The sequence below is a fragment of the Sciurus carolinensis genome, chromosome 4 (assembly GCF_902686445.1).
Source record: "Sciurus carolinensis chromosome 4, mSciCar1.2, whole genome shotgun sequence".
Taxonomy (NCBI): Eukaryota; Metazoa; Chordata; class Mammalia; order Rodentia; family Sciuridae; genus Sciurus; species Sciurus carolinensis.
In genome coordinates this window covers 108,769,401-108,795,278 of record NC_062216.1, presented here as the reverse complement: position 1 = coordinate 108,795,278, position 25,878 = coordinate 108,769,401, and the positions used below count along the sequence as shown (strand labels likewise).

Genomic DNA, 25,878 nt, shown 5'->3' with positions numbered 1-25,878 from the left:
ATTGTTAGCCTACCCTGATTAACACATCTTGTATCTATTACCAGTAGTAGCATAATTGAAAAGAATCTCTGGACTTAGTTCTAGGACCAACGGTGCAAATTCCGGCTCTATCATTACCCCCACACATTCCATGATCTGCTCCTAGAATATGTTCTATATCTTTCCTCAACTAAATGTCTAGCACTTTCTCCTCTTTCTCATTATAGAGCCCTCCCCATTCCTCTGTGATTTCTATGAGGACTCCCCTGATCTCCCCCTCTATACATTATCACTTTTCTTTGCTAGTACTGCAGAGTATATTCCTCGGTTTTAACATCTATTACATTTTATTGCAACTATTTGGTGACATGTGCTTCCACAGATTGAGTCCTTTCTTTTATTTTCACCATTTTCTTACAACATCTAGCACATTGCAGAAAATAAATATGTACTAAAGGAATGATTGTCACATATGACCTTTGTGAGTCACTTATTTTAAATAAAATGTAAAAATTTACAGAACTGTTGTGATAATGAAATAAAAAATGTGAACGTGACTCACTAGTTATAAACAAATTCTTATAGTAATGTGTTTGTTTTGCAGGCCGTTCTCATCTTTTCCTATCCAGTCATCTTGATAGTTCAAGTTAACCATGTCCAAAAGAGATTTAATGCAAGTCACAGTTGTAATTCAGAAACGTTTCGTGGTCACATTATAATGACATAATTAAAAGTGCTGCCTGGATTTTTTTTTTTCCTGAAAAAAAAATTTAAAAAGAAAGAAATTTTAAGTAGCTACATTAAAAAAGTTAAAAGTAGGTGAACTGTCACTCGTGAGCTATTTTTCTAGCTTTAAAATTAAGTCTTCTAACTTTGGTGTGCATATTAGCCTCACAGTACATCTACATCCAGAGTAGTCACATATCAAGAGCTCAGATGCCACACGCGGATGGCTAGGGGACAATGCCGCCACAGCCTACTTCAGAGCGCACCATCTTGGTGAAGCCAACCTGAATGAACCACTCCTCGCTCAGAACTCATGACTCCTCCACGCCCTCTCGAGCATTCACCCTCACTGTCTTGAAACCTGGAGGGTAAGCTCCTTGCCAAACTCCAGACATGTCTTGAGAAATGGCTCTCACAGAGCCCGGTCCGGCCAGTGATGGGAGGTTATAAATTCCAGGTAATCAATGAAGCCAGGTGCAGAGAACCCCGTGGGGAGCTCAGTGGCCAGAACTGAAAATGGTCAGCAGCGGAAGAGCGCGGGCGGGCGGCCAACCAGGCGAGGATCCAGCGCCCGCCGCCTGCCAGACGCCGGGGCCCGCAGCGCCCCTGGGGCGCGGACGCCGCGGTCCGGGCTCGGCCCGCTTGGGTCTCCGGAGCCGCGGCCCCGCCCCCCGCGCCGCCGCCGCCGCCGAGCCCCGGAAGCGGGCGGGGATTTCCTGTGCCCGCCCCGCCCGCGCCCGCCGGGCCGCTGTCGCCGCCTGTCGCTGGCTGGGCCGGCCGCCGGCTCCGAAACGCTAGCAGAGGGCGGAGGGGAGGGGCAGGCGGCGCCCGGGAGGGAGGCACCGGGCTGCGGGCCAAGCCGACCCGGGTGAGTGGGGCCGGGACGGAGGGCGCCGCGGCTGGAGGGAGGGTCGCCTGTCTTCCCCGGGGGCAGGGGGGCACGATCACCCATGGGGGCGGGGAGGAGGAACGATGCGGCCTCCCGGTGTCTGCCTTTCCCCGGGGACCCCTCTGACATTCTGTGCCCGCCCCTCGCCCTGTCTCTCAGTTCCCATCGTCGCTGTCAGGCCCCGCAGGCTGCTGTCGCTGTCACTCGCGTACAGGTTACCCCAAGGCACCCTTTCTCTTCACTTGCTCAAGCCCCTGCCCAGGGGAAACCTGTTTTCTGACCTCACTTTCCCCTGCTCCAGTTATGCCTTGCTCGGATTCTCTGAAATCTGACCCTCTCCAGGGGCAATGTGACAAGAAGGAGGAAAGAAGCAACCTTACTCCCCAACAGGCTCCCATCCCGCCCATGCCCCACCCGTTGCAGGGGTCAGGATTCTCTTGACAGTCAGAGCTCGATTCGTCCCTGTGCCCTTGGTCCACTCTTTTTGATAACATGGCCCTTTTTCTGTACAACAGCACTCGTTGCAAAAACTTCTTTCTGCAGACACCTTGCCATCGAGCTGTATCAGGAAAAGGGGAAAATCAAAGCCCCAGAACCCAGACTTCAATAGGCATGGGATCATCTAGAACCAGGAGAAACCAAGTAAGGGCTGCCCCTTCACAACTCAGGTTCTGGTTCTACCGTGAGCATCTTAGGAAATGCAAACTGGGGACAGGTACCCACCCCTTCCTTTGCTGAGATTTTTGCCAGTTCTTCCACAGGTTTTCTGTTAGTGATCTGAAGAGACTCATAACTGGCCCAGTGTACTCTGCAGAAAGAAGCTTCCCATCAAGAGACTCTTCTACCGGAGGAGAGTAGGAATGGATTTGAGACAGGTCTCTAGATATGTAGCTATCTGCAGAGCCCTGGGAGGAGGATTTGCTGAAGGATGAGAGAACAGGAAGGCTTAGAGTTAAGAGGGAGAACTTGTACCTTGTGTGTCAAAAGTGAAGAGAATACAGGGATAGGAATTCATAGAAAAAAACTAAAATGGAAGTCTCTTTATTGGGAATTTCCCTTTCTCATGGGAAGTCTCAGAAAAGGAAACCTCCTAAGCTGGGAATCCATCCAGCATGTTCCCATGAGGCCCTGAGCCATCTTTGGACCTCTGAGATGAAAGGGGAATTTGTTCTTCCTTTGCATTGGGTTTAGGGTTCCCACCTATCTCTTTTGTCAAAGAAAAATAGGCAAGAAAGAAAGAAAAAGAAAAAAAGAAACAAAAATTACTTGACATCTGTTGATACCTATCTGGCCTTTTGGTTTCTTGCAAATGTTATTGAATGGATGTCCATGAGCCAGAATATCTGCCAAGGTTCTGATCTGTTCTTGGAAGCTTTCCTCTGGCTCTTACTACTTGGGTATTAATAAGTATCACAAAAATATGTTACCAAGCAGAAAAGGACTCGGCACAGTCTTCTAATAGACTATTTCTCAAATGGAGCCTGTCTTGTTTTTAAGATGGCCAAGGAACAGAAGAGTACACAACCTTGTCTTTGCACAGGATTGTTAATTTAAAAAAAAAACTAACCTAAATCTCTTCTTTTGCAATAAAACCCACTTCTTCTGTTTGATTCATATAGAGATAGAAAACACTTCTCTTTTTATTCATTGGTAGCTCCATTCATCAGCCTTCACCAGAAGAGAGAAAACTTGGTCCTCATTTCTGCCTTTTCCAATAACTGTTTCCTATCCCTTTCTTGACTTTAATTTCTTCCATTGAATACATACTGGCCTCTTCATATCCTTCTTTAAAATTGAATTTATTTTTCTAATGAGATATGACTGGTGCCTGCCAAACAGGTTTGTTCCTATGTCTCAAATCACAGGACTGTTAATTTACCCTAAGGTCATTGTAGAAGCATGCTTCCTCTTTTTTTACTCCTCAACAAACTATTTCTGTTCTTTTTTACTTTTTCTGAAACTTCAACTCCTCATAGACCAACAATTTCTCTTATTTAGTAGGACTGTTTTGGAGTCTTATACCTTCTTTCCAGGTTATTGGTCTTTCCACCTTATTTATTACATGAGAGTAACGTATCATGTGTCTTGTCCCTGAGGCTTATCTAAGTAAGGCACTGTTTGGTTTAGCCTCAAAAAAGATGTGTGTACTCACAATGCACATACACCCCTTGGTTGGGACTTCTATGTGAAGTAATCATTTCATTCTGAAGTAATTGATGAGAATGTGATTTATGGCAGAAAATTTTATGTGTGATTACAGTCATCTTTGTTGAGAACAGGTCTATGTACATTCCTTCCTGCATGTTTCTAAATTGTTTACTGTCCTATACTTTCAGTTGTTGAAATAAAATGAATAACTTATGAATTCTGGGATTGTTCTTTTTAAATATATCCTTCAGCCAGGCACAGTAGCCCATGCCTATGATACAGCAGCTTATGAGGCTGAGGCAGGAGGATCACAAGTTCAAAGCTAGTCTCTGCAAAAGCAAGGCACTGAACAACTCAGTGAGACCCTGTCTCTAAATAAAATACAAAATAGAGCTGAGGATGTGGCTCAGTGGTTGAGTGCTCCTGAGTTCAATCCTCAGTACCCCCCAAAAATAAAAAATAAAATAAATATATTCTTCTTCCAGGTTTCAGAGATATTTTGGTTATTCCATGAGGGCCCCCAAATAACAGTTAGTGACTTTGCTCCGCAGTACCTGCCAGTTTCTTAGTTCCTCCAAGATGCTTGACTCGGGCTCAGTTGATTGGAATACATCAAGCTTTGAAGTTCATCTTCCATTAAGCTCCTTTTATCAGTTTCACCATTAATCCCTGGAGCTGTTCCCCATAACTTCCTTAGTCATACCTAATATTGATCTGTTCCAGGTCATAATTTGGGCTTGGAGCAAAAATGCTTTCAGAACAGACAGCAGCCCTGGGGACAGGATGGGAGTCAATGAATGTACAGCTGGATGGAACAGAGCCCCATATGGAAAGGGGAAGCCAGGAAGAGGGGCCATGGAGAACAGTACCAGGGCCACTGGAACACCTATGCTGTGATCTTGAAGAGGAGCCACAGTCATTTCAGGAGAAGGGTGAGAGCCTACAGCATGTGTGGGAAACACAATGTATAGGGTAGTCTAATCTCTGTTGAAAGTAGAGTTTAAACCCCCCAAATTACCATGGACTAAACAGCATACCCAATAGCAACAGAACCAGTTCATTCTTCCTGGGCCCTGCTTTCAGGGCTCATGAATTCTTCAGCCACGTAATTAGGCTTATCCTGTTTCTTACACAATTATTCCCTCTGCATGCAAGTATGTAATTGGTGGTATTGAATGTGGAAGATGAAGAAAGTAGCAACACTGATTACTGTTAGAGAACACACCCAGTAAGATGTAGTTTACGAAATTAAAATTATATTCAAGGTAATATAAATTCAGACCACATCTGGTCTAACTAAAAGCCACCTAATGCCCTTGCAGAACATTTATGCATTTTAATTTCATCAATGGTCATAGATATTGGAGAAGATGAGACCCTTATGCTCCTCTGAAATGAAGTAGTTATTGGAAAAGGGTGGATAATTCATCTCTAATGGTTCCTCTCTCCTTTCACCAGCTCAGTCTACTCCCTGGGTTCCTGCAATTCCCCAGGAGGGGAGCACCGGAGACTGGGAAATGGCAGCTGCACTTCTTGCAGCTGGATCACAGGTGGGCTGTATGAACTTGGCCTCTCTCAAGGTCTCATTACAGTTTTATAGTTTTAACATTATCTCATTGATTTGTTGGTTTATATGAACACTAATGGTATGTTCATGTTATAACTGAACAGATCCCATCCTTTCCAATTGGTACATAAGACCCTTAGAAAATTAAATGGAGGCATAACAAGAAGAGGTAGTTTCTTAAGGATATGGTTTTTTAATGGATGGCTATGTTATCCACAGGGAGATTTTTAAGAATAGTTAATTATCTGCCTTTAATTAATAAATATGGAAATATTAGGAAGAGAAGACCTAAAGAAAGCTTGGAAGAATATAGACAGATTGGGTAGATAATGGAGCACTTACAGAAAAGAAGAAAAGAAAGATGTAAAAAGGAACAAAGCTAAAAAAGAAAATAGGTATAGATTGAGAAAGCAATAGAGGAGCCAAGGAAAGATAATAGTAGTAGTAGTATTAGCTATACTCCCAGGTTGCTCATGTGTGCTTTTTTCTAAGTGTTTTGTGTTATTATCTCATTTAATTCTGAGAACAAATCATCCCATTTTACAAATGAGAAAATTAGGGCAGAGGGAAATTAAGGTACTTGTATAAGTACAAAACTAAGAGTTATTTGGCTCTATATTCTGGGCCTATCATACTGTGCTGCCTGAATTGGTAAAGATATAGCATGGCAGGAAATAAGAAAGAATGTTTAATTTTTATCATTTCGTGTTACTAGAAAAGGAGAGGTCATATGGAGAAAGGAGAAGATAGTACAGAATTTCTGTAACAAAAAGAGTAAAGTAGGTGATAAGAGATTGAGTAGACATCTGTAGTTAAAACAGAGGGAATGATGATTTGTGGTACCTCAACTTCTCATGGTCTACTTGGGAAACTTCTCTAGTGACATTACCCTCACGCACTCCTCGACTATGTATCTTTACTTCTCTCCTCACTTCCCCTTTACCAAAACCATCAGCCCTACCCAAGGGCCTCTGGGCAATTCTTTTCCTAGATCCTCTCTTGCTCTCTCTTCTCTACTACTTCAGCCTTTTATGCCGAGATCACATTTTTCCTTAGGGGACAGCTGCTGACAGGGATGCTATATTTTGTTTCAGGGCCTGGTAACCATCAAGGATGTGTCACTGTGCTTCTCTCAGGAGGAGTGGCGAAGCCTGGACCCCTCTCAGACAGACTTTTATGGAGAATATGTTATGCAGGAAAACTGTGGAATAGTGGTGTCTCTGAGTAAGCATGATCTTCCCCACCTACTAAAAGATCATACCCTGGGAAGAAGGAGCCATCTGCTTCAGAGACTCTCTCGAGGCTTCTGCCACAGAAAGAACCTTAGGGCTAACCCCAAGAGAATGGAAGTGAGGGATGTGTGTTTTAAACCACAACATAGCAAATAATGTTGAATTGTGCAGTAAAGAACTCAAAATTTTGAGAATTGGGAGGTTCTTACAAAGCAGAGAGAGGGACATCTGGAACTAGGTCCTTGGAAACTTGGGAACCATCTAGGGTAAGACAGTTTCCAAGGGTGTGGCGGGGGTGGGTAGGGAAAGGGGCAGTTCGTAGTGGGACTAAAGCAATGTTCTGAAGTAGTCATAGGACTAAAGTGAAGTTACGACCAGAAAGGGAAGTTGGGCTGGAAAGATTGGAGCAGAGAAGAATAGACTCAATTGCAAAAGAGAGTGTGATTTCCTAAAACAAAAAAGACCAATTTAATAGAAATGGCAAGGGTTAAGGGAAAGAGGCTTGAATCTGGCCTTCTCTTATCTAGAATTCCAAGAAATCATCTAGGAACCAGCTTTTTTCACAACTATAGGATAACTGTTGAACTAACTGACATCTCTATTTTCCTTTTCCATGGGCAGGATTTCCAATTCCTAAACTGGACATGCTTTCTCAACTCGAAGGAGGAGAAGAACAATGGGTCCCTGACCCCCAGGACTTAGAGGAGAGGGATATCCTGAGGGTCACATACACAGGTGAGGACCTAGAATAGGTCTGTGGCCACTGCCTTCACCATTCTTGGGTTGTCATCATTATGTATTACTCTCCTTTAAAGGTTTGGAGATCTTTTTCTTCAAAAGCAAATCAGTGTAATAGAAAAGTTTATAGGGCAGTCTGGAGTCAAACTTTGAGGATTTGAATTCTGTGAAACCTTGGAAAAATAGTTGACTTCTTGGTTTCCTCATATATAAGTTATTTTGAGAATTAAATATATTAACAGGACAGTAGAACAGAGCCAAGCACGTAATAAGCACTCAGTAAATGTTTGTTATTGTTTCTGTTGATGTTATTCTTGTTGAATCTCCTATCCATTTCAGGAATGCCTTCCACATCTCTCTAGTATTGCTGATGCTGATGATTGCAACACATTCCTTCATTCTCTCCATCCATATTTATGTTGGAAGATGTTGATTGGTAGTAATAAATAGTAGTAAATAAATAATGCAAATAAGTAATAACAAAGGATATACCATTTTCTAAGTGCTTCCTATGTGCAGATATTATTCTATCTATCTTATAATAACCTTGGGAGAGAGGTGTTGTTATTCCTGTTTTGAAGAAGAGGAAAAGAAATCCTTAAGAAATTAAGTGGATAGCCGAGATTAAAACTTGGCTTATCTGCCCTAAGCTTAAACCTAGGCTTTGAAAACCTCTATACCTATCACACTATCTTGTATATTAGAATATGTCCTCTTAGCCCTCCTGGGGTGAGGTTTGGCATTATACATCATACTTGGGTCCTGGGTACTCTCTTGTGACTCCCCTTTTGGGGTTGTTCTTTTCCCTTCTCCACAGGAGATGGAAGTGAACATGAGGGGGACACCCCTGAACTAGAAGCAGAACCTCCCAGAATGTTATCTAGTGTGTCTGAAGATACTGTTCTCTGGAACCCAGAGCAGGATGAGAACTGGGATTCCATGTCCAGGAACTCCAGAGGAATGCTCCTAGGCCCACCTTTTCTTCAGGATGATAATTTTTCAAACCTTCTGTGTGGCACAGAGATGGATTCTCTCTTAAGACCCCATACATGCCCCCAGTGTGGGAAACAGTTTGTGTGGGGTTCCCACCTTGCCAGGCATCAGCAGACACACACCGGAGAGAGGCCCTACAGCTGCCTCAAGTGTGAGAAAAGCTTTGGACGAAGACACCACCTAATCAGGCACCAGAAAACTCACCTGCATGACAAGCCCAGCAGGTGTTCTGAGTGCGGCAAGAATTTCCGATGCAACTCCCATTTGGCCAGCCACCAGAGAGTGCATGCAGAAGGCAAGTCCTGCAAGGGCCAAGAGGTTGGAGAGAGTCCTGGGGCTAGGAAACGGCAGCGTGCCCCACCAGTGCCAAAATGCCATGTGTGCACTGAATGTGGGAAGAGCTTTGGCCGGAGGCACCACCTGGTGAGACACTGGCTGACCCATACTGGGGAGAAGCCCTTCCAGTGCCCTCGGTGTGAGAAAAGCTTTGGCCGCAAACATCACCTGGACAGGCACCTGCTGACCCACCAGGGGCAAAGTCCCCGGAGCAGCTGGGACCGAGGGACATCTGTCTTTTGAAATCTATTTCTGCTGCAGCTATGGTCAGGTCTATCAGCCGGTGCTATCAGTAGTCACTGCCAGGGCTGCCTCTCTCTTGCACCCCAATGGCCAAAATCATGAGCCCTGGCCCTATCCCTAGATAGATGATGCTCCAGCATTGGTCAAAACATTTCTCACCAGTTCTGAGAGGACACATAAAAACAGTTCTTTGGGCAAAATTTTGGGAAACAATGCATACTATGTGGGCTGATATTCAGCCTGAGCCCATTCTCAAAGGTACAATGGTACCAGCAGTTATGGCTGAGGTCCATTCTCATTGATTGGAGTCTGTGCCATACCACTTGTTAAATACTTTTGAGTATCACCCTTGTACACTAATTATATTCTTTCTCTACATATACATATATATTTATGTATATATGTAGAGAGAGACTATTTTAGCATATTAAAGGCTCTGAAAACTTCTACAGTAAACTATTTAGTTTCTGTTAATGCAGTGTTTCCTAAACTTATTTGACCTCAATATCCTTTTTATTTCATATCCCACAGAACTGGTGACTCCATGAAATGTACTCTGGTGAACAATAAATTAGAAAGTAATGTGGAAACAGGAATGAGATAGTAATCAGGCACCCAGAGCCCCCTTCTTTATCCCTGTGAAAGCTGGGGGGCCAGATGTTGTTCCTGTGTGGGTCTGTCACCCTTACTTGGTCATCCATCTACTCGTCTACACATCTCACCCCCACCTGTTGAAAAAACAAAGGACTTTTTAATCTCCTATTCCTATTTCCTTCATCTTGCACATATATTTGCCAGCTGAGAGATCACACTATAATGCTAAAAGATGAACCTTATTTCCCCAAGTAATCCAGGCCCACACAGAAGAAAATACTATCCCCTCGAACAGATCCCTCTCCTCTTGACTGTGTCTTTATGTGTGTCTGTGTGTACATGTGTGCAGGGTCCTTGAAGAGAGCATGCTAAGTGCAAACTGTACAAGCTAGGTTTTCTAGGGGCTGTGTTCTGGGGATGAGGGTAGTGGGGATTGTATGGGTTTTTTTGTTTTGTTTCAAAATAGGAAGCAACCTGATTGATAAAGCGAGTCCTAGTGGAAAGGGTTCAATGATGGATTAAGTTGTGTACAAAGTTTCCCCCAGTATCACTGAGATCAAGACATTTGTGGATTTATATGTCTAGGTCTGAATCTCTGGCTGCAAATTGTTTTTACCCGAGAGGAGAGCTGTTTTCTTGTTGATTTCAGGCAAGGCACATTTAGAAGGTTTGTGCTGAGTGGGTTTTTTTGTCTTGTCTTTTTTAAGTGCTGGAAAATTAGAACAGGAATCACAGTGTTTGCAAGTTGTTGTTATTAATCTTGACTTTGATTTCCTCATCAAGGGGGAAGAGTTATGCTGAGTATCTCATTCTCCCAGAAACAGAACTTTAGAGGAAAAGGCTGTGGCTTAACTTTTCAGCTGATGCAGGGTAATGAGCTTTCTGGCTGGTTTTTCTTCCAATTCTGGAAAGGTGTCCCTAACTTTGACTCTTAGAATTCTAAGGTATCCATACTAGGACTTATACAAATATTCTAGCATCTGTTAGTTGATAAGTTGGTCATTGTTTCTCATTATTAGTGATTGTATTCGTGCCAATCTTATAATTTAAAATTTATCTTGTTAGAGCAGTTTGGGTTAGGAAGGAAGAAAAGCAAAGAGGATGACATTGTGATTTTTCTCTTTAATGCTTAGATTCTGGATTCTCCCTAAGACACTTCTCAACCACAATTGGTAGAATTAGCCAGATGCAACAGGAAGTGAGCTGTAAGAATTTAATTTCGTGATTGCTCCATCTGCTTAGGAAAAGCTGGGTGAATCACAGCTCCTTAGAGTCCTGGGATCAAATGGAATTGAAAATAGGGCCATTTTTGCTGACTGGGCTTCTTAGACTAAAAGCAAGAGCAGCCCAGCCCCTCTCCCTTTTGCTACTGAGAGCACCCTTCCATCTTTGCCTGGAATGCAGTTCTCTTGATTCTGTTCTTATGAATAAAGTAAAATGGCTGGCCAGCCCTATGTAAGGAGGCCTTATCCTAGGTCGTCAGGGACAGGAGCATTTTAGGGTCAGTATTAGGAGATGCCCAAGGAAATAAGAAAATTGGGTTCCAGTGTTAAAACTCGACTATCCCATTTCTTTTAGCCTCCTACTTTAAGTTCAAATATTTAATACAAATAAGTTCTATATAAAGCTTTCTATAACAGAATCTATTTTGGATCACAGATGTGTTTGATAATCTGGTAAAAACCAAAAGCTCACTTTTGAGAAAAATAGACATATTATAATTCACATAGTTTTGCATATACATTTAGCAGATTCAGAGCCCATCCATGGAATCGCTAAACTGTGGTCAAAGGAAGGGATTTTTCATGACTCAATGTGGTTATTCTATATTTATGTCAAGAATTCAAGGCAAAGGTCACTAAATATTTTAAGGACTAAGATACCAGAGGCATCAGGGTATGAGGACAGAATCTGATCTTTAATGACTATAAGACTATTGCTTAGTTCTACTGTGTTTTCAAGAAATATCTTACATGCTGGCAAATCCAGCTCCTCATAAACCTTGTCTTAAGCACTTGTAGTAAGTGCTATTCCTTACTATCAGGTCAGATCTCTTAATAACTACATGTTAATGCCCAGCCTTTTATCTGTTTTAGTAATTGTAGGGATAGAAAGTGAAGCCCCCAAAATGTAGGTGCAGCTGAAAGGCATCATGGAGTCTAAGGGCCTTCCACAAAAGGGGCGATCCATTGGGTCATCTCTGGTGTACTATTGTCTTCTCTACCTCGGTCCAATACCACCTCCCTTGGACGAAAAATAAAACAAGCAACAGCCATCAGATGAGTGAATAGATTTGAATTATTTTTCCCACAGGGTATCACCCTCAAACTTTCATTTTTCACCTGACACCCATCTGCCACATGGCCATCCTGTTCCCTTTGAATAAAAAGTGTCTCTGTGTTCTCTCTGGGCAAAATGTAAAACAGGGAAGTGTATCTTCAGGATCCTGTCACAGGTTTCCATCTGTGGTGACTATGTCCTATTCCAAGTATCCTCCCCTTTGCATCCTAAAGAATAAAGGATCCCTTGCACAGGAGAATGTAACCCAAAGTGTTAGCTTTTCCTGAAGCTATTTACATTTTAAGCTCTAACTTTAATTGTAGAAGGAAATGCTTTCCTGTTAGAGAAATGTTATGCCTTCAGGTGAGCTAAATTGGATAATAATTTGGGACAAAACCAAACCACTCTTTGCTGTTTCCATCATGGCAAGGTCAAACCTGACTCAGACCCAGAAGAGTTTGCTATTAGAAGTCAGGTCCCTTCCATCTCTATTCAGATAGGTGTACTGAATGGGGTGGGTGGGGTGAGTAGGGCTGAACAATAAGAGGAAAGTAAAATCTCCCTTAGAGCCCTTGGAGGGCTTTAGCTGGAAAAATTTCCCTCTATTCCTTTGTATGGTATACCAGACCATGGTTCTCAAAATGTCTTTAGACCAGCTTCAAATTCTCAGATCCCTGTATCAGACTCTCTGGAGTTAGAGTTCAACAATCAGTCTTTTAGCATGCCCTCCAGAATATGATATAAGCTAAATTTTGACTAAGGGATTCAAATTCCACTTTACGCAGTTGTACTTCACCATCTTCAAATGGATCTTCACATTCCTTTTGTTAACCTCCTAGGCTAGTCCTCAGTTCTGCTCCCCTTAGTTCCAGGGTCTTTCCCCTGCCCTTAACTCAGTTGAAGAACTGGGGATACTCACTAATTCCAGGAACTGAAGGAACAACTATCAGACTCCGTTGATTGGGGTTGGGGCTTCGAATATGAGCACAGTATAACTTGGGTTTAGAAACCTCAAGACAGGGAACAGACAACTCAAAGAAAGAAAATTCAACATAAAACTGAGAAATGGACATTCAAGCAAATAGTCCTCCATTGCTAGTTATCTGGTCCTTCTAACAAGTAGCCCTAGAGGTGAAGTGAGCATTCAACACAAAGCACAAGACAGTAAGACCTGTTGTGCCAAGCAGTTAAGGACCCAGGTTTTCCAAACTCACAATTGGATTATAGGCCAATAAGGAGCCATACAAAGGATAACTAACCATGATTTGGTGTACCTCATAGGCAAGAGCTTCAGGAACATAAGAGCCCCCATGGCACACAGGGGAACTAGACTTATGTAACTCAAGTGAGGTTCAATCCTAGACTATTTACTAAGTAGAGATTGTAACCAATCAAGCCATGTGTCCCAAATGCCTTCTCCTGCGTTGAAAAGTCTGTGCAATTCAGACTGTGGAAAAGGATTCATCTTGCAAGTCCTGGCCCTACTACCTCCTCCAGTTCCTCTCCCAGATACACCCATGAAGACAGACTGAACTGACAGTTGCAAACCTACCACAAGGCTAAGATGAAAGGTTTCATAGAACTGCAGGCTCGGGCTCTCCCTCTTTTTCTGTCTGCTACCTCCCTTCTCCCAACAGGCAGCACTCCTCTTCCACTCTTCCTCTCACTTCTCAGCTTGCTTCGGTTTAGTTTTTGTTCTGTTTTGCCTGAGCAATGCTGCACCCTCCCAAAAGTATTTCTTCTCCCCAACTCCCATCTTTCCAGCTTCAGGCTTCTCTCTTCAAACTTCTCTCTTCTCTTCAAACTTCTAGGTAGTTCTCTCTTCCAGCTCCTGGCTAGTTTCATTTCATCACGGGCTCATTACTTACCACCAGCAGGACTTCACTAAGTAGTCCCTGCCAGTTTCTTTTCTATCAGCATTAAACCTACTAAGCAGAGGTCCTGCTCATGCTTCCCCACTCCCTTCCCCTATTTTCAGCTAGAGCAACTGAACTGCCACCTCACTACTCAGTCTTTCTCTCTCATACACATTCACCCCTGCCATAAGCCATACCCCCAACTCGCTGCCTAGTACTGCCAGATCTAGGCCCTTATTCCATTACCTAATGACTCTTCAACCCTTGGTGTAGCTTCCAAAGTCACCTTCCGCTTTTTGCCAGTTCACTTTCTTCTTGTCTCCTATGGCTCTTGAGAATCAAACTGTCTCAGTTCCACAAGCAGTGTTTCGTATGCTTAGTATGGCGCCAGACACTGGCGGTTCCAGGCCTGGTGACCACTGTCTGTCCTCAGCGGGTTCTTCAGCCTAGCCCTCCCGGAACACGGCTTTCCTGCCTTGTCTCACCTGCACCCGCCACGCCCTCTTCCAGGGAGCTTCGGAAATAACCACCAGCCATCCAGCCCACTGCTCTGCGCCTGCTGGGCTTCTAGCTGTCTGACTTGGCTGTCACCAACAAACTGGACTTCCTAGGGTTACCCAAGTTTAGTTTGGACCCTTGGGGATCTATAATATGCTGTGTGGTTCCTGGCAGCTGAATAAGGAGATGAGGCTGTATCACTGGTTTCCTCTTGGTCCTCTCCAGTTTTCCCTCCACTCACCACTCTTCTTTCCGGATTAAAAAACAAACAAACAAAAAACTGAGCGGGGGTTGCGGGTGGGGTGTCGCGAAGTCTCGTGGGAGCCCCTATCGCCCCTTCCGAAACAAGATGCAACAGGTTGGGCCACGCCTCCTCCTCCCTGGCGTCCTGGTCTCCAAATGTCGCTCTCCAGTCAGTTACTGACAGCGACCCAGCCTGAGTCGCGCCGCGGGATTGGGCGAGGGGTCTGCTCCCAGAGCGCACTGCAGTGCGGAGCCCGAGGTGGCTGTGGTGGTGACTGCGAACTGACCCTCTAGGTAAGTTCGAAATAACTGGATATTCCCCAGAGCCAGATGAGGCGGGCACCGATGGGATTAGGACAGCAAGAGTCAGCCAGAGGCACTCACTGCCTAGGTATAGAGGGCTTGGTAGGAAATGGTTCTGCGAAAAAACTAGAAAAGGTTGGCGGCGGTGGGGCGGGGGGGGTGTGGTCCGTAACTCACTGACCAAACCTCCGGGTGGGAAAACAAGGACCCCTTGCCACAGCTGAGTGCAACCCACAGGCGCAGCTCTTCCTCCGTGGAAGTTACTGTAAAGAGCTTCAAGCCTACTGCTTAGGGGTTTCGGAGCCACAGATGCTCGCAGCTTTCCTTACACCTACCAAGCTGTTTTGTCGCCTGGGGCTTATTTCCTTGTTTTCTGGTGTTCACTCTTTTCCCCCAGCCACTTGGAGTAATACTTCCCATAAGTCTGGGCTTTTCCATCACTAAAAAGGGTAAGAGGAAAAGGAACTGAGAAAAGGTAAAGGAGAAACACAGCAGCTGTGACTGTTCCTTCACGGGGGAAGGGCACGTTTTCTCAACCAGGACTACTGAGATTCTCACGTCCTTCTGTCTACCCCTCTACTCGCCTCTCCCACCCTCATTCTGACCCTGGGTGTTAATACCCACTCCCTCTTCCAATTCTCTGGTTTGGGGTGTGTGTCCTTTCTTGATACAGTGCTCCTATGTTAATTTCCTAACTCTGTATTCTTTGTATTCCTGTCCTTCCTAGGTGCATAGATTTTGGCTGTGGTGATTTTCAGCCCCACCAAGCACCCTTGTCATGCAAGAAGCTCCCCAGAGAAGACCAGACGAAATCTATAGTTTTGAGATGACTGATAGAGATGTTTGTACTTTCTGAAAATCGGGTTGAAATTTTGAGGTTTCTTGCCTATCTCCATGAAACCTCTGCAACACGTAGAAATAAATTCTGAACTTCTGACCTTTACCTACATTCAAAAAAATGGCTCATGGAGCCAAGGAGCAGATGGTGAGGTCCCATTCAACATATGGAACTGGAGAAAGTGCTGGGTTTGCAGTTAAAAGTCAATTTCTGAACTGTACACTTCCTAAACATTCATTTTCTCACTTAAGACCTACCTTAGAAAAATGAGAGGAAAGTGAGATGAACTAATGCATGTAGTAGAACAAACCACCTTATAAATGAAAAGGCTATAATTGACAATTACATTGAAATTTCTACCCTAATTTTTAACAAATTACAGTTTTTATGGTTCTGAAAACAAATACAGAAAAGATATAGTGAAGAGTCTCATTTAAATCTATCCCCTACAATTCCCATCACCTTTCCCTCACAATGGAGAACCACTTAGGTTTTTGCACATTCTCCCACAGTTTCTTTATGCAATTACAAAGAGATATTTAGATTTTCCTTTATTTTGCACAAAAGGAAGTATGTACTCAGTGTCTTAATTTTTTTTAACTGAATGTATCTTGGGGAGCTTATCATAATAAAGAAATACTTGCCTTTTTTTAGCTGCATGTTATTTCACTGTATGGAAACTTCATAGTTAACCTATCTCCTAATGACATTTAGCTTCTTTCTTTTTCTTTTTTCCTTTTCTTTTTTCTTTTTGTTAATGCAATGGGGCACTGAATACCCTGGACAGAAGTTATTCCACAAAAGTATAAATATATAAAAGATAAATTCCATTTTCATTTGTAGTTTGGTAGACAGTTCCTTCCATTAGTGGTTGCAAGAGTACATACTTTCACCAGCAATGTGTATGAGTGTTTCCCCCAGGCACCAATGGGCTCTATTCTCAAACATTTGGATTTTTGTCCATATGATTAAAAATACTATTTTATTAATGTGCACTTCTCTTTTGAGTAAACTTGAACCTTTTTCATATTTTTAAAGGGCATATTTATTTCTATTAAATGTTTTTAAACAACCATTGAAAATCTGATGCTTGAAAGAATCAAGGTTCATTACACCTCTGAAGTCCAACAGTTATCTGACTGGTACTGCACTAGGCAATTGAGGTTAAAGGAAAGCAAAGAATTGAGGTCAGGGACATTCCATTTGCTCTGACTAAAATACCCAATTACTGCACTCAAATATAAGCACAGAAAAGTGGGGATTATGGTTTTATTCATTTTGGTATTCCCAGCACTGGGCCCAGGATCTTGGATTCAGAACACTAGGGATAAAATCAGCTATTCTGGGAGTTTCTTTCACAGAGTACCCAGCTCTCACTAGGATCTAGATAATCTGCATAGCTTGCCATTGAGTTAAGGTGATTTCTCATATTTCATTGGAATATGGCTATTCTAGAGTTTATCAGTGAAAAATAAACTAAAATGACCATTGTTAACAATGTAAGGTCAGGGTCTGGGGGCTCTGGTCCTGTATAAGGTAACCACTTCATTAATTTGATAAGTTCTACTAAATGAATGGAAGTTTGCATAAATGAATGGAAGTTTGTGTAAATGAAAAAAATTATACCACCAACACAAGTGTGATTCCTAAGAAAACTAGAAAACAAGTTGTTCCCAGTGTCACTGCCATTCATCTTAATAGGAAAGGCTAATTGTAAACTATCTTGTTCTTTAGGTAAAAATATATGTGGACTCTGAGGGGGCAATTCATGTGGCATAAGGGCATTGAGCGACTTTGTTCTAATTATGTTCAATGAACAATGTTTGATTATCTCACTGCCTCTTCTCAGATGGCTCTTTATTTTCTGATTCTGTTTGCTTCGTTCTGCCACTCACAGACATTTGAGTGCACAGTAAACTTAATTTGAGCATTGGGAAATTCCCAAGTTCAGATCATCTCTAGATGAGATACATTTCAAGAATTTTGCTGTTACTTGGCTTTGCATAGGCTTTGCATATACAATGATGACCAAACCCCCCTAATTATTTTACTGACACATTAAATCACATAAAATCATCCTACCACAATCCCAACATTTTGCAGAGGAGCCCAAAAGCACAAATGCTTAGGTAATAATGCAGTTAAGGTCTGCACAAGAGAACTTTGACTAGAATCCTGGTCTCACTAAGTACTGATTCAGTGTAGTTTTCTGGTACAGCACATTACCATCCCATCAGGCATTACTTATACACATATTAAACACTCATCCATGAGTACTGGCCCCGTGCCAAGCCCTGTGCAGGATGCTTTCACATACTATCTCATTTAATTGAGGATTCACATGTAGAATATTTTAATATTGAAATAAGATTACCAATTCAGGGCAAAAACTACAAATTACAAAAATAATTTTCAAGTAAGAACACTCTGGATCAAGGTTGTCTACACTTCTGGCAACATGCCCTCGTTCCCCAAACTCATTTTGAATGTGCTAGTGTTTCTATCATTAATCCAACACTCCTGTCTAACTAACCCCGTTAAGCTGGTGGCTTTCCTCTACCTGTTTTCTTTCCTTCTAAAAGAGACTTCTCTGGGTCCTGCGACCAGTACAGAATCTCGCGAACTTCTCTCTCTCTTCATCTCAGGAGCCCCTACTAGAGGTCTCACCTTAACATCCACCCCGCTTCCCTTCCAGGTGTGGCTAAGAGCAAACAGACACAAAGAAGTGGGAAGGTCTTGTAAATAAGTTCATTAAGAGTGCGAGGTGCTCCCCTAGAAGCCCATCGGAAAGGCATTCGTGCCTGGAGGAAAGGAAGCCGCCCCACATTAAGGATTCCCAGCTACAATCCGAAGACCTTCGGATTTACTTCCAGTCTTTATGCCTGCCTTCCCCTGCCCGGCGTAAGTACGGTCGTTTTTAACCGCGCTTGACTTCTGGATGGTCCGCTTTCCCGGCTTCTCGGATTCCTGCTGCTTCTCTACCCTGACCTTGGAGCTTGGCCTCTTCTCTTCTCGTGACCTGGGCCTGAGGTCCTCCTTCAGGGTCCGTGCTCTCCCCTCGTCCATTCCCTTGGCCCCCGCTTCCTCCTTGGACCTGGCATGCACCCGCTCCTTGGTCTTTGGCCTCCCCCTTCTCGCTTTCGCGTTTACCCTCCTGGGTCTCCAGACATCCCTGTTTTTCTTGGCCGCCCTGCGCCGCCTCGGGCGCCTCCGTGAGTTTCGGGACCCGGGGATCCTCCTGTAAGAACGGCTGTACTCCTCCCCCCTAGAGCGTCCCATCTTTCTCTTGGGCTTCGGAATCTTCCAGACCCTGAAGTAGCCGGCGGCATCGCTGCCGCTGACCCGTAGGAGCGTGCCCTTAATCTCAGGACTGGAGGCTTCTCCCGAGTGGCGGCCAACCTTCCTGCGCACTTCGTAGCCAGCGTTTCCGAGCTCCTTCTTGAGAGCAGCCAGAGTCAGCCCCTTGTGCTGGGTGATGGCCCGGAGCAGCAGCTGGGACACCTTGAGCACAGAGCGCGGGCCCCGCTTCATTGTTGCCGCTGTGGCCTTTTCCTTGGGCTGCTGCGCTTTAACTTCAGCGCCTTGGGACTCTCCACTGGGCTGGGCCGCCTCGGCCATGGCCCCGCTTGCCCCTCCGCGGGGCCGCTGGCTTTGAGCAGGCTTTGGGCCTCATCTGCCAAGACATGACCTACCGCTGAGGCAGGGTGGGCCACGTCACAAAGGCAGGCCGGGCCCAGATTTTCAGGTCCTAATCAGAGGACTGGCACATCCCACCCAGGTAGGACCCTTTTAAAAATAACCAGCTAGGCCAGGAGCAAGACTGTAAACCCAGCGGGTTCCGGAGGCTAAGGCAGGAGGATCGCAAGTTCAAAGCAGTTTAGTGAGGCCCTAAGCAACTTAGTGAGACCCTGTGTTTAAATAAAATACTTTTTTAAATAAAAGAGCTGGGAATGTGGTAAAGCGCCCCTGGGTTCAGTCCCCATTACAAAACAAACAAACAAAACACACCCAGAGGCCACTTCCTCTAGGTCCAAACCAATCCAAATTTTGATAGTGTCTGTGCACCCCTAAACAATCACCTATATAGTCTCCGGGATTTTGTCCTGGTTTCATTGTCACTGATCTCCACTGCTTTCTGAAGTCCATTTATTTTTCCGAGGCACTGAACACCATCTACCCACATTTCCCTAAGAGGAGAAAAGCTGCTCCTATCTATTGAAAAAAAGCAATACAATACCTGTAAAGAGTAAATGTGGTGGTCCATGAGGCACAACTTGGTCTAGAAATTCCATTTCTGGTCCACCATTTGGAAATCTGCAGCCATGGCTCCCTGACCCTACAGAGAAATCTGCACAAAAGCATGAAGTAAAAAGAAACAAACAAAAACCCTCTGTAGTCCCTCTACCCTAAACACTTGATTCCCACACCAGGGAAGCTTAAATGCCTGATGCCTCATTCAGTTGAATTGGAACAATCCAGATTTCAATTCAACTAAGATGACTGGTCTAATCATTGTTCTTTGAAAATACTTTATACTTTTCTGCCTCTCATCCTTCTTCTTAGGTTACCCATCCCCTTTTCTCTTCCCAGATAAGCCCTATTTTTTGTTCAAGTTCCTGCTAAGCTGAACTTGAACTGAAGCTTTCCCAAATTCTTTTAGTCAAATGATTTCTAACTTCTTAATTACCACAACCTCCACAGTTACTTTTACAATCTTATATAGATTTTTCTTTAAGTTAATTTGATATTTCAGGGTACAATGTAGCATAGTATTTTTTATTTATTCATTTTAGATATACATGACGGGGTGTATTTTGACATATCATACATATATGGAGTATAACTTACTCTAATTAGGATCCCATTCTTGTGGTTGTACATGATGTGGAATTTCACTGGTGGTATATTCATATATGAACATAGGAAAGGCATATCTGATTCATTCCACTGTCTTTCTTATTCTCAACCCCTACCTTCCCTTCATTCCCTTTTGTCTAATCCAATGAACTTCTACGTTCTCTCTCTCCCCACTTGCTGTGTGTATATTTTTTAAAAAAGAAGAAAAGTTGGACATGGAGGTGGAAAACCTGGATATTTATCCTAGCTTTTTAACAGCCATATGACATTGATAAATCCCTTAATGTCTTTGGATCTGACTTCTTTGTGTAAAACGATGGCAAGACCCAAAAAGAAAATCCCACATATTTCAACCCTCACCCTCATCACCACCTGAGGCAGCACTGTCCCTCAAAAGCCAGATTGCTCTTCTAAAGATGCAGTGGTCCAGCACCTTAAAAGATAACTCTAACTTAAAGTCAACTCAAAGTTTTTGCTCTGGTAACTATTTGGTAAGATTTTCTTCTTATACTGTATTCCACCATTCTTAGATTTCAGAAAAACAGATGCTCTTTCTCTCATTTCCAATTTCCCTTATTGGATGATTGGGAAATATTCCCCTCTCCCACTTTCTTATATGTTGTTCCCTTCAACCATCAAAATGATAAATAAAAATTGCTGTCTACACTTATTTTTTGAAAACTAATTTTGGCGGGTGGGTACCAGGGATTAAGCTCAGGGGCTATTGACCACTGAGCCATATCCACAGCCCTGTTTTGTATTTTATTTAGAGACAGAGTCTCACTGAGTTGCTTAGCACCTTGCTTTTGCCGAAGCTGGCTTTGAACTCACAAACCTACTGCCTCAGCCCCCCCGTCACTAGTATTACAAGCGTGCGCCACCATGCCTTACTGAAAACTATTTTTAAAACAAATATAAAACCTTAGGAGATAAAAATGTTATTTTTTAACAGCAAAAAACTGGATTTGGGGATTAGTTTATGAAGGCCCCAATTATCTAGAAGTAGGTAAAATCCTCTTCATCTAATGAATTAGAATCCTAAAATAGGATTTTCCAGAAAATCAGAACCAGACTACATGTTTGCCTTTTGTTGAATATTGTTTTGTTGGCAGTTTACAAGCTTTCAGATACAACTGCTACTTTCTCTAAATTCACTAGTTGCTTATATATAGCCATTTTTTCATATACTTCTCTCCAAAATGAGTCATTTCTCCATGAGTCCGTTTTCTTTAAAATCCTTCAGATACAAGTACCAAGTCTCTTTTCATAAGCCAATAATAACACCAGTGGCTGTAGTTTGATAAGGTTGAAGAAGACACCCTGAGTCCTAAAATATTAAAATAATACATTCTGGTTTGCATGTGATTTGTTCCCCAAAAAACTCATGTTGAGGTTTAATTGTTAATGTAATGGTATTGAGAGTGGGGGGAAGACTTTAAAAGGTGTTCATGTCACAGGGACAAAACCCTGTGGATTAATGCCTTTTTTCCAAATGAGTGAATTCTTACTCTTCTTAAGCGCTGGATTACTGTGACAGCAGGTCCTTATAAAGCAAGATTACCCCTCTTGGTTTTTCTCTCTTTCACATGTACCAACTTACTCTCCCACTTTCCACCATGAGTTGAAGCAATGTGAACCCCTCAACGTGCCATGTTCTTGAAATTCCCAGACTTCAGAAGTGTGAAACAAACCTCCATTCTTTATAAATTATCCAGCATCAGGATTTTGTTATATCAAGAGAAAATGGACTAAGGCATACTATGGTAAACTAATTCTTCCCTGTCTGCAACTCCCAAACTTTAAGTTATTTTCTTTTAAAATACTATACAGGCATGGTGGTGAATGCCTGTGATCCTAGGAGCTCCTGAGGCAGGAGGCTCAAGAGTTCAAAGCAGCCTCAACAAAAAACAAGGTGCTAAGCAACTCAGTGAGACCCTGTCTCTAAATAAAATACAAAATAGGGCTGGGGATGTGGCTCAGTGGTCCTATGCCCCTGAGTTCAATCCCTGGTATCCCACAAATAATAATAATATCTGTATCCTATTTTTCAAACTCACTAATATAAATGCATTGCATAGCATGTGGAAAAATATGCAAAGTGCTACAAAGAAAACAAAACGTGAGCATTCCTAAAGGAGCAAAGGCCTTGAATTTACTCTGAAGAAATCAAGGAAGGAGAAATAGAAAATTGAGGGGAGGACAAGAACCCCCAAATAATTTGTCTTCAAGGGAGGGATACTCCTCCATTAGTCACAAATAGGTAGGGGCTTTTAATCCTTTAAAGAAGGAATTTTTCTCAAACAAAGTGGAGGGACAGTATTTCCCCCTGCTTTTTCTATCTTCCTCTTGTTCACTTTACTTGAACTGATCACATGATTCTCCTGTCGTTTTCATTCCTAGGATCCTTTGTCATCAGTAAACCAGTTCTTTCTGAAAGTAATCATTCTCAAAACTTTTAATCTTTCCCATTTCCAGAAACCAGGATTCACAATAGGATGATCTCAGAGTGAAGTGGGCAGAAGGCCTTTATGGGAGGTGGTGGGGCACTCAGGAGGCCCAGGGTGTTCCAGATTAAAGCGAGAGTCATAGGACTGAGGAATTTCTTTTTCAGAGAGGGTAGAGATGGAAGGAGCCACACCTTCACACTCCTGGAAGGTCAACACAGTTGGTAACACAGGGTAGGTCTTGCTGCCCAAGAAACCGTAGGCCCAACAGCCATGGAAATCCAACAATTAGGATGGAGCTTCAACCCAAGGAGCAGGTGGATCTCGAGTTTCCCTCCCAGGAGTCTCCTTGTTGTGGGGTGGGGGATGGAGCACATGTTGGCCAGTGAGAGCAACGTTGGCAATGAGAGCTATTCCCTGGCCCTGCCCACACAGTGACCTGCCCTTTTTCCAGAGTCAGAGGGGAGGTGGCTGCTCAGAACCCAGGAAGTTGATAAAAAAAAGACCACTAGTATTTGCCACAAAGAGCATCTTCCCCGAGGGAGAAGCAGAGCAAAATAAGGCAATTAATAGTCAACAGGCAAAATGTATGTACTAAGATAAAACCAAAGAGTTACTTCGGAGAGGTTGGGGATTGGAATATGATTGGCCAAGAGAATGCCCAAGGAGACTCTTGGAGTTGAGGGGGTTTGCTAAGCAAAACTTTTTCTCCCTGATCTGGTGATGATTTCTGCTGTAGGTTCTTGGTTTGGTGTGCCTACAGGGTGAACTTGAGCACTTAGGTTTTTTTTCTTTATCTAGTTCTGCCCATCAGCAGGTTTTTATTAAAATGAATTCCCAATGTTGCTGCTAGTTTATGCCTTTTAAATATGTAAATGATAGACATTTCAAGATGCTTCTAAGTATAAACATCCTCAGAGGGATTTCAGGTTTTTTATTTTCACCACAGTGTGACCTAATTCTTAAAACTTTGTGCATCAGAAGTACTTGAAAGGCTGTGATAACAAAACAAAAGATTGCTGGGCCTTCCCAAGGAGTTTCTGATTTAGTAAGTTTAGAGTGAGGCTCAAGAATTTTAAGGAATTCCCAGATGATTCTTTTGTTGCTATTCTGGGGACCACATTTTGAGAGCTACTGGTCTGGCATGTGACTTACTTTATATGCAATTCTTATTCAACACTGTAACAAATAAGGATTAATATTTCATCTTACAGGGAGGGGAACTTGGCCAAGGACGGTGACTGAGATTACTCATTCTCAAGAGAAGGTTACCAAATTGGCAAAAACATACCTTTCCACCATCAGGCTGGCCACCAGCTTCACATTTTTCTGTGATTTAAGGAGACATAGAACAGTATTGTGCTATGGTTAAGAAATGCCTTTGCTAGGCCACTGCACCCCAGCCTCCCATCTACCAATGTATGGCAGCCTCCATCTTGGGTCACTACAGCAGCTTCCGTACCTCCCTCCATGTGGTAGCCTTCACCTTGGGATACTGGACAGGGCCTGGAGACAGCCACCTGCTGTAGCACCACAGGTTTGCATCTCCAAACAGGCTGCCCAGTGCCACGGTATGGGCTGCCCTTGCTGCCATATCTCTGAAAGTAGTCACCTCCATCTTGGGACACCTCCACCCACTATCTTGGGTTACCTCTGCTGCTGCCACTGCCATCTTTAGTTGAAGCACAGTTCATCTTGGGACAATGACAAGAAGCTAGAAACCCAATATCAAGGTACCTACAGGTTAGCTGGTGCCACCACCACCACCAACTAAGGATGTGGCCACTTTTATCTAGGGATAATAGCCAGGGCCTGAAAGAACATCACCAAGGTCCCTGCAGGTTTGGTTACATCTAAGGTATCCTTGCTAGGTGTGCTAATAGCCACCACTTTGCTGCAGAGGCAGGCGAGAGCCTTGCAAGGGGTCAGGAGGTGGGGAAAAGGGTGTGAGGCATCTTGATCCTGGCTAACCCAGGCAACCAGCCCAGCACCCACTGGGATACCAGCGACAACTGGGGTAGCACTTGCTGGGACCCAACAGCCTGGCCCATGACTTCCTCCCCAGTTGGGCATCCATCAACTACCTGGTCCCGCTGCTTTGGCAATCAACAGGGCCCTCTGGTTCCTCAATCCCCAGTCTTCCAACCACCTCCTAGCCACCAACACAGTCCTGCGCTTGCAGCTACGTGGCTGGTCCACAACTCTCAATGCCCTGCTCCTGATTTGCCCAATACAGAACTACTTTCCTCAACAGGCTCACAGGTCCTAGTGCTCAGCCCCCAGGACCTCAGGGAGAGAGGTACCTGATTGGGAAGTAAAAAAGGCAGGGGCAGAAGAGATACAATTTAGACACTAAATTAGAGTCCAGGAATTATGGGACCCACAGTGAGGTAAAGGACTATGACCAGGCTTCTGTGTCACACAAGTAGACCCCAAAGGAGAGTCCTAGTGTGCAGTCTTCCAGTGGGACTGGCAATTGCTATAATGGTCACCATCCTGAGGGTGGAGTTACCAGCAAACTCCAGACAACCACACATATCAGATGAGAAAGGAACCAGAGAAGATACTGGTCTCCAACAGAAACATTGATCCATTTTCCTTCAAGACTGGTTTTTTTTTGTCTATTTTTTCTTTTTTCTTTCTTTTTTTTTTTCCCATTGCCCTCTCTCACATCTCCAACTTTTTTTAAAATTTATTTTTATTGTAAACAAATGGGATACATGTTGTTTCTGTTTGTACATGGAGTAACAGCATACCATTTGCATAATCATACATTTACATAGGGTAATGATGTTTGATTCATTCTGTTTTTTCCTTCACCCCTACTCCTCCCACCCCTCTTTTCCTTCTACACAGTCCCTACTTCCTCCATTCTTGCCCCCCTCCCACTCCCCATTATGGGTCATCATTCGCTTATCAGTGAGATCATTTGCCTTATAGATTTTTGAGATTGGCTTATCTCACTTAGCATGATATTCTCCAATTTCATCCATTTGCCTGCAAATGCCATAATTTCATTATTCTTTATAGCTGAGTAATATTCCACTGTATATATATATATATATATATATATATATATGTATATATATGTATATATATATATATATACCACTG

General features: G+C 43.3%; 2 protein-coding genes across 3 annotated transcripts; one reads left to right on the top strand and one right to left on the bottom strand.

The window, feature by feature from the left end:
- The first annotated feature begins 1,036 nt into the window (after positions 1-1,036).
- On the top strand, positions 1,037-11,929 carry Znf641 (zinc finger protein 641). 2 transcript variants are annotated; one of them, XM_047551715.1, is made up of 6 exons: positions 1,037-1,162; positions 4,466-4,674; positions 5,201-5,292; positions 6,404-6,533; positions 7,163-7,276; positions 8,097-11,929. In XM_047551715.1, exons 2-6 carry the CDS (start codon positions 4,491-4,493, stop codon positions 8,849-8,851), a joined length of 1,275 nt encoding a protein of 424 aa, XP_047407671.1. In that variant the 5' UTR covers positions 1,037-1,162; positions 4,466-4,490; the 3' UTR covers positions 8,852-11,929. The 2 variants fall into 2 exon arrangements, with proteins under 2 accessions (XP_047407671.1, XP_047407670.1); XM_047551714.1 differs by lacking the exon at positions 1,037-1,162 and adding an exon at positions 1,444-1,573 and having other exon boundaries at positions 4,465-4,674.
- A 6,360-nt stretch (positions 11,930-18,289) lies between these two features.
- LOC124982868 (testis-specific H1 histone) lies at positions 18,290-19,114 on the bottom strand. The gene has a single exon (XM_047549759.1). The coding sequence runs from the start codon at positions 19,079-19,081 to the stop codon at positions 18,290-18,292; it is 792 nt and encodes a 263-aa protein (XP_047405715.1). The 5' UTR covers positions 19,082-19,114.
- Between the last annotated feature and the right edge of the window lie 6,764 nt (positions 19,115-25,878).